General features: G+C 36.0%; 1 protein-coding gene across 1 annotated transcript in view; it reads left to right on the forward strand.

Moving 5' to 3' along the window:
- LOC104272272 (tyrosine-protein phosphatase non-receptor type 4-like) overlaps positions 1-13184 on the forward strand; it is a gene marked incomplete at its 3' end in the record, with an annotated part of 40368 nt that overhangs the window by 22169 nt on the left and 5015 nt on the right. The window contains exons 6-11 of the mRNA XM_009867221.1: positions 1099-1143; positions 1389-1441; positions 3613-3733; positions 4844-4931; positions 6093-6181; positions 11696-11759. Coding sequence (XP_009865523.1) covers positions 1099-1143; positions 1389-1441; positions 3613-3733; positions 4844-4931; positions 6093-6181; positions 11696-11759 — 460 coding nt within the window. The remainder of the gene's footprint in view (positions 1-1098; positions 1144-1388; positions 1442-3612; positions 3734-4843; positions 4932-6092; positions 6182-11695; positions 11760-13184) is intronic.

Genomic DNA, 13184 nt, shown 5'->3' on the forward strand with positions numbered 1-13184 from the left:
CCCATTCCGGGAAACTTTTTTTTTTTTTTTACAAAAAAAGGTGTTAGAGTCTAACCTCTCCAGCTGCTTTTTTCTCTCTTAAAAGGGGATTTTGCCAAAGGTTTAAGCTTGTGCTAATATCCTGCCTTTCAGTAAGTCTCGTCTGTTACCACCCGTGGGTTTGTGTGTCAGCAGGAGGGGTACAGCAGGTGTGATTTGCTACTTGGTATAAGAAACTTCGGACAATTCCTTTGGAATTGTCTAAAACCTTTGAGGGAAATGTGAAGGGACTAAATGGAATGAGGGAAAGCTTCGTTCTGAGACTTCAACAAAATATTTGGGTTTTGTTGGAGAAATGAAGGAAGTAATTTAGGGGGAAATCTGTTTGCATTTTCAGGTTTGTTGGGATTTTTAAGTGTTTCTGCTGCCACTATTTGGTGGGGAAAAGTCCGTGTTTTAGTTTCTTTTGGTGTTTTCATCTCCTTCTTGACTTGAACGAGTGGACATGGGAAGACTAGATGAATTTCTAAAACCAGTTTTTCTCACATCATAATTACAGAAAACATCAAAAGTTCAAGGGAGGTTAGTGGGAAGGTGTTTGACATAGCAGAATCCACAACTTTTTAAGAATGTAGTTCCAAAATACTAGGAGTAATTATTTTAATTTAAATGAAAACAGAGTAATTTCAAATACTCAATGAGAATAAGTTAATTTTATGTACCTGGAGTATGAGTCATTAAGGTACCTCTGTCAGAGGTACAAACTTCAACTTTTGGTTGCCATATTTAATAGTTCTATTCACACTCATTCATTGTGAAGGCACTTTTTTCCTTTTTTTTAAACTTTAAATTCAACATAAATACTGGAAAATAATGCAGATAGAATGTGAAATTTGCAGCCCTTTACTGAAATATAATGTGTAACTTCATAGCCTGTAACTAATTTAGGAAGTTTTATTATTTTACTAATCACAGTTTAATCACTTTTCTATAGGAAAATAGCATGCAAAATCTAAAATTTTAGTTTTACACTAGAAGTAAAATGCATTGAATTGATGAAATTTTTTATAATGTTTTCATTTTTAATTATAGTGCTTTTTATTTTTTTCTTTAAATAAGGTACCAGTATTTTTTGCAAATTAAACAGGACATTCTTACTGGAAGGTAAGACATTTTCATTGTGTTTAAACATTGAATTCAACTTTGGTTGACAAAAAGTTACTGGTGAGGTGATTTACCTGAAAAATATATTTAAATATAAATTACTGTTTATACAAGTACAAATGTTTCTAATAATTATCTGTCCAATTGTACATGGACTATGAAAGATTAGACTTTTCAAAATGGCAGTATTTCATATGCAATGTGTAATTTTATTTATCTCTCATTTTAAAAACAAAACAAAACAGATTGCCCTGTCCTCATAATACCGCTGCTCTTCTGGCTTCCTATGCTGTTCAATGTAAGTATAATCAGTATTTATGTACATGCTGGTACTGAAATACATAAAAAGTGATATTGATTAGTTTCTAAGGAATGTAGTCGTTTGTAACATTATATTGTGATGTTTGTGGACATGATCCTTCTTTTCTCATGAAGAAGGAAATATGGTTGGTTGTTTTTTATCCCCCAAGTGTTTTGCCGAGTTAGAAATGGAAAAAATACTGCTGACACTCTCTGCTTTCATTCTTTAAGCTCATTCAGTTAAAAAGCCCCAAAATAACCCTCTCGTGTTTCTCTTTATTGTGAAGTGTGGGGTTGATTTTTTTTTTTTAATTAACCAAAACATTTTTTAGACGAACTTACTTTTAACATACCATACAGTGAATCTCCAAATAGATGTGGAAAAGGGAATTTTGGTCGTACCTGGCCAAAAAATTCAATACCCGTGTTGTCAATTTTAAGCCATCCAGTGAGTAGATAAGTCTTGAACACTGATATTCAGTCCTCTTCGTCTCTCCTCATTTTCTTTCCTTTGTAAACTTTTTATTCAGTGGAGAGAAGAAACAACAGCAACCAGCCAAGAGGCTGCTCAGCTCTTAGATCTTGACATTTGTGCTTATCAGAAATAGTTTTTAAGCAATCCTGATATATCCGTCTGTGTTCATGTGTTTTTCTGCCATTAAGGAAACTTATATCTACATTTAGTACTACATATAATTTTTACCTACCGGAGAAATCTACCTAATCTTTTAGGGGGTAAAAACTATAGTTTTATCTATTTTATCCATAGTTTTGATAAGTGGTCAGCTTTTTCTGGATCAATCAATAGAGCAATTTCTCTTGACAAAACTTCCAAACTCCAGTGACTTGTAGATAGATATGTAGGGCAAGTGCTGTCATACTGTGGGGATTTGTTTTAGAAGAGATTAAGCATTTGATAATGAAGCAGGCACTGTGAAAAGTTTATAACATTTTAAGCTTTTAAGAATGCAGTATTTCTTGAATATTGTAGAAGTGGTGGATGTGTAGTGCAGTGCAGTGTAGTCACGTTTAGATAAGAGATCCTGCTGTAGAGTGGTCTTTACTCCGTCTAGGAGTTCTCTGTGCATGTCTGTTACTAAATTCTCTGGCTTTAGCTTTTGGGATTCTTTAGATATTTAAGTAAAAAGCAGACATAGATGTTGGACCGTGCTGTGTTCTCTGTAGGGGATTTTAGCAAGGCATGCACTCTTATGGAACCTGGTCCTGTTTTCCAATTTTAAAATTATTTAAAATGGGATCTGACAATACAAGTGGCCCAGACTTCTTTCCTACCTTCCTGTCCCTCGCTTATCCGCCTCCTGCGCAGGTGCCCTCATCCCTCTTGTCCGTTCTTCCACGACCCATAAAAGTGCCGGTGGGCCTGCCCGGGACCCCACGTCGTGCTGCGTTGCCGTGAAGTTTCCAGCTTTCAGCTGTTGTGTTCCTTAACTATCACTGTAGATTTGTTACATGGATCACAGATATTTAAAGCTGAGTTTTTTTAATTATAGTTAGAAGGCATCAAAGCCTGTATGTTGTTGTTTGTACCTTTTCTTTTTTATTCTGACAATTACTGTGATTTTCATTTAATTGTTATGATTTTAAGAAAGTGTTAGAAATTATGTAAATGCACTTTTTAGTACTTTTAAGTAAAGTAGTTTCAATGTAGGTGTATGTATGCCTACGTTTTTTCATACATACAAGTGAATGTGCAAAAAAATATTTTTCTAATGCTTCAAAATATATCTTAGTACAGAATGAATTGGTGGTTTTTGCGGATCTTAATGAAGAAATAACAGTTTTAGTATTAAAAATATGTTTGTTGTGAAAGCAAGCAAATGTAAAATAAAAAAATCAAATACCTTGAAGTATTTTATTTAGTGCTAGCCATTGACAGCATTTGTGAATTGATTTGTGTATTAAGAAGTAAACACATTAAAAACTTCCTTCATAAGTACCTACTCAAACCTGTCTTTAAATGGTCTCAGTGATGTTCACTGGGAATATGACTGTTTATTTAAAAGGGAAAAGGGGAGTTCAAGTATTTTCTCTATTTTTGTTTGCTGTAAATCATAAAGTGTGTGGGAGCAGATTCTTGTGAATTTGGGGGCATTGCACAGTGCCAAGTACATCAGTGATAAACAATAACCTCTCTTTTTAATATTTTAGCCGAGCTGGGAGACTACAACCATTCAGAAAACTTGCCAGGCTACCTCTCAGACTATTCTTTCATCCCTAGCCAGCCTCAAGACTTTGAAAAAGAAATAGCAAAATTACATCAGCAGCACATGTAAGGATTTACAGCAGAAGATACTGACTGACTTTGTCAAATTCTGACTGCTGGTGCTGTGCTATTATATTAAAAAAATGAGTATTTTCTCTTAAAAGTTTCTGGGGTTTTGGCTGTGTTTTGGTTTTGTTTTTTCTTAAGAGTATGTTTAATGTGATTTTTTCTTTCTAGATTATCTGTATAATAAGTACCATTGATACTCTGCACGCATAGAAATATATATGACAGAATTACAGGGAAAATAAGTGAAAAATTAACATAAAGGTACACTTAAAAGAATATTTATATATATTACATAGGATATTAACTGAGCAGGATATAATTTCTTTAAGAGTATTTTCCAGTCTTTGAGTATGCTCTGTGCATAAAGGCTTTGTTTTCATGGTGCTCTCACCAGTAAACAAGTTACTTTAGAAGTGAAAAAGACCTTTTCTTCAATATCTGCTCTTTCCTGTGTGCATGTTTGACCTTTTACTAAAGAGGAAAAGGCGATGAAGCAATGGAAAATATTTTTTTTTTCAGTGTGTAGCATTGTGGTACTTTCCCAGTGATGGTTCCGTGGTATTTTAGAACTAAAGTGCTTTTTGTTATGGTTAAATTTGACAAAATGACAGTTATGTTTACAAACAACATTTGCTTAATTGGAGTATGTTGTTGGCTTTAGAAACTACTGAATATTATGTTACATTTCAGTCAGTGACTTAGCAAATACTGTGAGGTAGGATAAAGAGATTGAAGTGGTAATTTAAACTTTAAGGGTGAGCCTTGGAGAGAAATTGCTGTTATCAATACAAAATACAGCACTGCAAAGGTAATTTCCAGGTTCTAGAACTCCACTGACGTTTAAAGGATAGGGTGCAATAGAAGTAAAACATATGCGCGTGCAAGCTGTGTTGCGGACTCTTGATGAGACTTTATGTGGAAGCACAAGTTTTTTTCTGTTATAATTTCTGAGGTACAATTTGTTTATGGTGAGAAAGGAAATTCAGATTTCAGGGTGGGGGCAGAAGTAGTAAAATGAATGCGGATTTTCTGTTTGAACCCACTAGGTAGCCTGATGTGTGGGGGGGCTTATTTTAGGATATTTCTGATTTAGCGTCTTTCTTTCAGAGGGTTGTCTCCTGCGGAAGCAGAGTTTAATTATCTCAATACAGCACGTACCTTAGAACTTTATGGAGTTGAATTGCACTATGCAAGGGTAAGTTTGGATGAACTAGTATTATGATGTAAAAATGGATTCCTCTGAGATTTATGGGAAAACAAGTATTTATTTTTAGTGAGCCTTCCTGGCGTAGCTTACAAGAGGAAAGAAAAAAGTAATATTATCTTGTTAGGTGCCTGACTGTGATTTACCAGTTTCAGTATCCACTCTTTCACTCTAGTGAAGGCGTTTCTGTGCTTAAATTTGGGATTAGTTATATGTGTGTTATTCAGGCTGAGCCTTGTTGGCTGAATGGCAGTTCAGTTGGCTACCAGTGAATAAGAAAAATGTACTTCTTGGATGGGCTTTGATAGTTAAAGATCTGTCAGCTTTGAAAAAGGTTTAATTTGGTTCAGAAGAGAACTGAATTATAAATCATTTTTATTAAATAATATGAACTGCTGATGTAAAGTGAACCGTACTATAATTTGATGCAGTGTCAGTTTTATCTGGTGAAGCATGTAGCTCGAGATCTTGACTCAAACTGTCAAACAGTGCTACCATTTCTGCAAAGCCTCTAATTATTTTTTGTAATTAAGATACTTCTGGTTTTTTAAATTTTCTTGGCTTGCTCCCTAAGGTTAGAGAAGTTTATGATCGAATTTGAAATATACCCCACATCACTGCTGTCTGTATCCTGCTGTTGTTGCACACGTACTGAGAGATCTATAGCAGGGTTTGATTAGAGTGTAAAGAAGTTTCGGGAAAAAGGTGCTATTTAAATATGCTTACAACATTGCTTGGTTTAGAATATCTCTGTTTTCTGAGAATGCAGTTTTATTTCAGGTAAAAATTTCAGTTGCTGGCTGCTTTTAGTGTAGGAAATGTCCAGCTAATCTGTAGGTGCTGTTATTTGTAAAAAACTGCTAGAATATTGCGTATTTTTTTTAAAGTTGGTGGAAGACAGAAGATGTAACTTTAGAAATTAAAATTCTGTGGTAGGTTACAAAGAGGCTATAGACTTGGATGAAACATTTGGGCTTGTCCTAAACAGGAATAATTTAATTCTTACTTGCCATATTAAAATACATTTTTTTCCATGTTAATTGAGATCTCTTTACTATGGTATTGTGTATTGAGAGAGATGAGAATGAATATATATGAGATTTCAAAGATATTTATATTGTTCTTCAAGTAATTTTCTCTCTTTGTTTAAAGGATCAGAGTAACAATGAAATAATGATTGGAGTGATGTCAGGTGGAATACTAATTTTTAAGAACAGAGTACGAATCAACACCTTTCAGTGGTAAGAACAACTGTTTAAGCTAATACTTTTCTTTGGTATTTCAGAACAGATTTTTACCAGTACCAGTGTCACATGCTTTAGAAAAGCTACTTAGTTGTAGCATATCAAGTTGAAATGATTGACTTCAGGCTGTGCTGTGGGTAATTTTATGATGGGATTTTGTGCTAGTCTGCATGCTGTGCTGGTAAATGATTATGGTGCAAACTGTAATGAAATCTAATACTTTTTTCTTTTTCTTTGGGAGTTTGTAAGCATCCGTTATGTTTAGTTAGATAGCCAGGGCCAGAGTTATGATCTAGATCACAGTCTTTAAAGAGTTGACTGGACATGAAAGTATTGACCTGGAGAAGTGTTTTGTCACACGTAACTTAATTGTGCTTTGTGTGTTAAATAAGATGTAGGTAGGGCATTTGAGGATAGCTGAGGTGGAGCATTCAGAATATTGTCATCTCTTCATCCATAGATAACCATTTTCATTATGAGGATCAAAAAAGTGCATTTATTGCAGAAAATGCTGTCATTGATTTCTCCTCTTTTAATTAAAACAGTTTTTAAAGCTGTTCTGTAAACATCTTCTTTAAATATGTTACTCTAGTTATCAGTCTTTTTAAATTGGGATCCTGTCCTTATTTATTTGTCTGAGAAGTGGAATTCTTTAAGAGAAATCCTGTTCTGCACTATGCTTCTACAGAGCCCTATAACTTCTCTAAGTTATATTACCCTCCCCAATGCTTTTTTTTAACTCTCTTAGAAATAACTTTCTCTTGGTTTCCTTTACCTGCTTGGAATCTACTTTGACAGTCTTAGCTTATTATACATGTTGTTAAGTACGCTATAACAGCACTATGAGGGGGCGAAGTCAGCTATATAGAATTATCATAATAGACGTTGGTTTACCAGGCACAAAAGCTGTTCGTTTGATAAAAATGATGAGAAGTTTTGCATTTTCATTTGTTACGAGTGTGTGCTTGGGCAGTGCAACCCTGGATTTCTTTAAAACTCTTGGCTGGTCTGTCATCTTGGAAACAGAAATTAAAGATGTTCCTGCTCACCGTGGGGGTTTGAACTAGATGACCTCTAAAGGTCCCTTCCAACCCTGCGTATTCTGTGATTCTATAATTACTGCAACTGAAACCAGAAAAAACCTTTTCACTGAATTCAAACTAATACGAGCAGTTGAAATCCTTGGGTTTTTTTGTTATTTTCTGTTAGCACAGGGTAAGATCTATTACCTATAGTCAGTGACTTGTTTTCGTTTAGTGTGTAATTGTCCTTGCAGAGATTCAAGATGTTAATCACAGTTTTGAGCTTTCCTGCAACCTGAGGAATTTCTGAAACCTTCAAGTTTGGGTTTTTTTTTCTGAGGCTAAACTTAGCCTCACGTTTTGTTGTAAGATGTTATGTATTCTGTGGTTTAGCATGTTGAGCAGCAGCATGAATGGTCAAATTTTAGTAGATTTTCAGAGGGGGAAAATAAAAAAGCTATGTCATAAATGTTACCCACAGCCAGAAAAAGTTGAAGGTGTTAAACATTTTTCCTGTAGGCATTCAAAGAAAAGCAAGCCTGGGGCAATTACAGAGCATGTAAATTTTGAGTCTCCATGGTTAGTTGGGTAAATTAAGACTGGATCTTGCAATTGTAAGTCTGGAACTACTGTACTAGTCAGTCAAACCTGCCTTTATAATAGTGACACATTTTGAGAAAGATATCCTTCATCTCCTAAGAGGTTTGAAGCATTAAGAGCTTCAAAGGGTTAAGGCTGCTTTATGAATGCAGTGCAGTAATAATCAGGAAGGTTTCCATTCAGGCTGCTTTTACTGCTGTTCTTTTTGCGAAAACAGTAATAGTAGAAATAGGTTCTATAAAACACACTGGTAGATTACTGAGTGTGTACAATGTAAGTCGTAATTAAGCTGCATATTCCTACTGGAATCTAGAGGTTTCTGTGAGCTCTACTTCATATTGTTTGCATGCCAGGGATGCTGATCTAAATTCTTAGTGTGGTTTTTATGTGTGTGTAATTGCCTAAACAGTTCTTCTTTGTATTCAACCATATCAGCTGACATCAGGGATATTAATTTCTTCCTGTGAAGACTATAGTACCAGCATAATTGGTCTTTACAAAAAACCCAGAACCACCCCTCTGTTTTGTCCTATTACAGGTTTTCTTCTCCTATGAGTAAGGATCTGAAATGTCACTTCTCACGATATAGCTCAATAGTAGACTTATTGCCTTTCCTTTTTATCTGTGCTCATGTAGCTGCTCTGGTGACACCAGTAGTGATAGTTTGCTTTCACTTGTTCTTCTGCCTGTGCAACTGTAGCTATGTGATGTCTTCCCAGTGCTGTACAGTTACAGTGGCTGTTTAGATACCTTTTTTCAGTGCTCCTGAGCTGAGTTTTGAGACAAGAGGGTAGATAGGCCTGTACGTAGGAAGAAATAAAGGTTTAACTGTATTGCTCAGAGAAGAATCATGTAAAATGTCTTTGCCCTCTCACTCCTAATTTGATGTTGTATCTAAATTGCGTATTATGAACCTTGTGATCATGAGGAGAAATGAAACAGGAGGGAGACGAGAGGAATAAAGCAAAACAAAGGAGACCAGCCATTAGCCAGTGTGTCCTAACTTGATCTTCTTGTATTGTGTGTAATTCCTCTTCTCACGAAACTGTGCTACCAGGCACAAAGACCTGGGAATCCAGGCAGTAGATCTTCTCCTTGAAGTCCAAAGGAGAAGAGCCTGGTGTGCCTCTGTCTTTCCTTTGCTACAAGATCACCTGGTCAGCAGTGGAGACAAGCTTTCTTTTGCCTCTCTCTTGCGGTTGATGGACCCCAGAAAGCTTTTGTTGCTTTTTACATCTATGGTCAGCTGCAACTGCAGTTGTGCTTTGGATTTCCAAGTTTTGTCACTGAATGCCTGGGTAGTACTTCTGAGTTCCTACTCGGTTATCTGATGCTGCTTCCCTTTGTGTTTGAGCTCAGTAAGGAGGTTTGAGCTCATCAGAGTTGGCCTCTTGCTGTGCTTGTGTGCTTTCTAGCACATCAGGATTGTAATGGATTGATTGGCCTTGAAGATTGGCCACCTCTTCTGAGCTCCTGTACTCCAGAAGACAGCTTGCGAGGGATTTTGCCTGCCAGAGCTCTGAGGAAGCTGGAGTTTCTTCTCATGAACTCCAAGGTAGTTTAGTATGCTGTTTACTATGCTCCTCACTTTCCTGAGGATCTTTAGCTTCACCATCTCAAAGCTGCTTGGAGGCAAGTTTGTCTTTGACTGATAACTCTGGACAATCCTTCCTTGTTTGTGAGGTGTGCTTCCAAGAGCATCTTCCCTAGCTGACGGGTCTAGAACCTCTGTCAAGGAAATCTTGGTCAAAAAATTTGCTGAATTGCTTGTGTCCTCCTTCATCAGCAGGGAGTTAGGGAGGTGAGAAGCAGGACTCAATATCATGAGATTCTTTCCACATGTTTGACTACAATCCTGACTTTAGACTAGGACTTTTAAGTATCTCCTAGTTTAGAAAGATGTATCTTATGATGTAGGATATCCGAGGTGACTGGAGACTGGACAATGATACCAGGAAAATACTATCAATGCCTGCCTGTTCTACCCTTTTCCTTGGATATGCACTGTTGCCGACGGGCAGAGAAAGGAACTGTAGGCAGACATGCCTTTTGCTTTGGCCGAGTATGGATATCCTTATTTAACAATAAAGGTGTTAGCAGTGCATATCAAGTCTCTCTTACCTGCTGTATTTTTTTGAAAATAGCTGAGATTTAGTTTTGCCGAATCATTTCTTTGTATTTTAACTTATGGGTTGAGGTAGACCTTATTGGCTAATGTTACAGTTTTGAGTCTGTTCCAAATGGTTTCAGGCTTAAAAGGCAGCTAATCTCACTCTGCCTAAATTGGGGGGGTGAGATTAAAAAACAGTGTGTATAGCTTTCGTCCTTATCATTCTCCTTGAGTCTGTAACAATTACCGAAGGCAGTAATTTCTTTAGCAGAAAAGGGAAAAAATAGATTGAAGGTAGTAGAATGCTTTTATAAATGGAATAACTTTGATTTATTTTCAAGTTTTCTGCTGGCATGCTAAGCAAATTTGGTATGTTGTAGAGTGCATGCAGTTCAATCTTTAGAAAAAGTGTATATTAAAATGTTCCTTTAATGGCCCTGTACCCCAGAAGTTTAGAAAATTACTCCTAATGTACTTCTGGTTAGCTGCAGCCTAAGTAGTCTGATAAAAGTTTCTTCTGTTGTTTTCCCACCGTCAAACTGCTATAATCAGTAATGTCCATCCTATCCATCAAATTTAGGACCCATTTTTAATTATTCTTAAGTAATTGTTTGTCACAGGCGGTGTTAAGAAAATTACTTCACTGCCAGTGGAATAATTTGATTTCAGTAGATAAGCTGTAGCCCGTTTTGTAGTTTCGAGTCCTTGAGAGTTCTTGAGTAGTAATGATTTGTTAAGAAAGATGACAGTTCAGACTAGGAAGGGTGCTCTGTATGAACATGCTGCGTAAAAAGTCGATTGTGACCCCTGAAGAGTCTGCTGTGTAATTTCACCACAAGTTAACTGCGTGATCTAGTTCTTTTGCTCCGAGTTTCATGACAATTGTCAGCAAAATCCCCTTAGAGTGAGATAGCATTTGAATTGAGTGTTCTGCAGTTCTGTGCTATCTTATCAGTTGTTCCTTTTCAAAGTCACAGAAGTTATGTTTTTTCTTGTTACAGTTATAATCTTGCTTTTATTCTTGACCAATATAATACTCCTGTATTTTTAGTAAAGTATGTGCATTATGCTAGTATTGTGTTTCTTTGAAGAAGTGTGTAATTAGATTGTGTTGGAAATATGGTCTGTCTTTTCTGAGTGACCATCCAAAATGGTCTGGAGGTACTGTCAGCATCTTGTATCTTTATAGACGAACTGATCTGTGGGCTGGTTTTTCCTTGTCATGAGATATTTTAAAAACATTTTCTCCTCATAGTGTGATGATTTTTTTCTTGTTGTTTTGTTTATTAAGTTTATCAATACCCAGATCGCAAGTCCTTATCTCTGTACTTAATGTCTTAGCTATTTCACGAAATCCAGTTCTAGTTACGTTTAAAGACATGTAAGAACATAGAGAAAGAATGTGTTTCAGGAGTCAGGTGAAATTATTTTTTCGTATTCTAAGGGATAATGAAAGCGATCTCAGAAGAGAGAACACCTAGTTGGAATGACCCCAGGATAGAATAGCTCTTTGGACTTTGGAAGGGCGAAAAGATATTTAAATTAGGAACTACCTTGGATTTAGGATGGAAACAAGTGAATATGATAGATAAATATATGACTCATAAATTTCAAATTATATGCGCTATTTTATAAAATTGTTGATATTTTTGTATGTGGCAGTTCCATGGAAATGAAATGTTAGCTTTAGGAAGTATGTTTTCAGTAGGTGTATTGAAGCCTTTAACCATGATTCAGTATACTAAGTGTTTAAATGTTGTGATTTTATTTTTCATTTAGGTTGAAGATTGTAAAAATTTCTTTTAAGTGCAAACAGTTTTTTATTCAACTTAGGAAAGAATTGGTGAGTACTGTCTTAAATTTCATCTCTCAAAAAAAATGAGAGCAATGCAATTTCTCTATATTGTATGTCTGCTTTGTACTGGCTGATATTACATGTTGATTCTTGCCTTTACCTGCAATTAAAAGTCCACTTTCAACAACATTCTAGCTAGTTCTCAGATGGGCCATTGCAATGCTTTACAAGACTTTTTTTCATTTGATTTGCCTTAGACTTTAGATAAGTTTAGTTTTACATTTGTATGTAGGAAGTGTAACTTGCTGATATAACATGAATTTTGAAGAGGTAAATTGGTAAATTTAAATTTCAGAGGAAACCAGATTAAAGATAGTGCTTAATGCTGCTTCAGTTGTGTTGAAAGTAAACGTTTGATTAAAACGTGCTGCTTTGTATTATTCAGATTCAGTAATACCCGTTGGCTTTATTACTTATATTTAAACAAAACAGATAAGAATATCTTTGCAATTTTAAATTACATATGGTGATTTTTGTATGCCTACTTCTAAATTTGTTGGACAAAAAATTGAATCTTCCTGTGAAGAATGTGTATGTTTCAGTTTGTGATGTGTGTCTGCTGCTCTGCGAAACAGCACAGGCCCACTGTGCATTTAATTCAGCAAGAAATGGATTGTTCCATGCCTCTAAGAGAGAGTCTAAACCCATCACAGACATATCACTGGCGAAGGTTGGAGGAATTAATTAAAAATATGACTATGTGATTAAATCATCAAATTAGTTAAAAGGTTTTGTGCTGTTCTTACAGCTGAAAGGATCTGAAGACCTGAAATGCGGAGTTACTGTCTAGATGAAAAGGATGGATTCTAGGCAGAAATGCATCCTGACTACTAAAGGACTATTTCAGATAAATCTGAAACAATATGGTTAAACAGGAAAAATATCAGGAGGAAACACTTATTTTGTCAGGTCAGGCCAATGGCTGGTGACTAGTACTGAAAATGGGAGTTAAACCATGTATCTTAAAACCAGATTCTTTAAAATGAGACCTAAGAGTTGGCACTTTCCACAAATGGAAGAAGTACTTGCCCACTTGCAGACTCTTTGCTGTGTGTTAGTTGACAGGAGAAGCTGAACCCGCGTGCTTGGAGCAGCGTGAGTAGCAACCAGTGCAGAAGTAGGACAACAGGAGTGAGAGGGTTTTAGAGTAATTATGTGCAGAAAGAAATGGACTTTAGCTATTACATGAAATAAATGAGAGTATCTGTCAGTGTGAGCAGAAAAAATTGTAATGATACCAAAAAAAGGGAGGATGAGGGGCTCACACAGGTATTTTGTGATATGCTGCGGGAGCTAGATGGTGATTCTCAAAGGCAAACCAATCTCTGACAATCTCTGAGGTCAAATTTTGTCGTGATACCAGGGTGTGTAGCTTGCATATAACAGTGGCAGGGATGGTGTTGTTTTGATCTG

The sequence above is a fragment of the Apaloderma vittatum genome, unplaced genomic scaffold (assembly GCF_000703405.1).
Source record: "Apaloderma vittatum isolate BGI_N311 unplaced genomic scaffold, ASM70340v1 scaffold22893, whole genome shotgun sequence".
Classification (NCBI taxonomy): Eukaryota; Metazoa; Chordata; class Aves; order Trogoniformes; family Trogonidae; genus Apaloderma; species Apaloderma vittatum.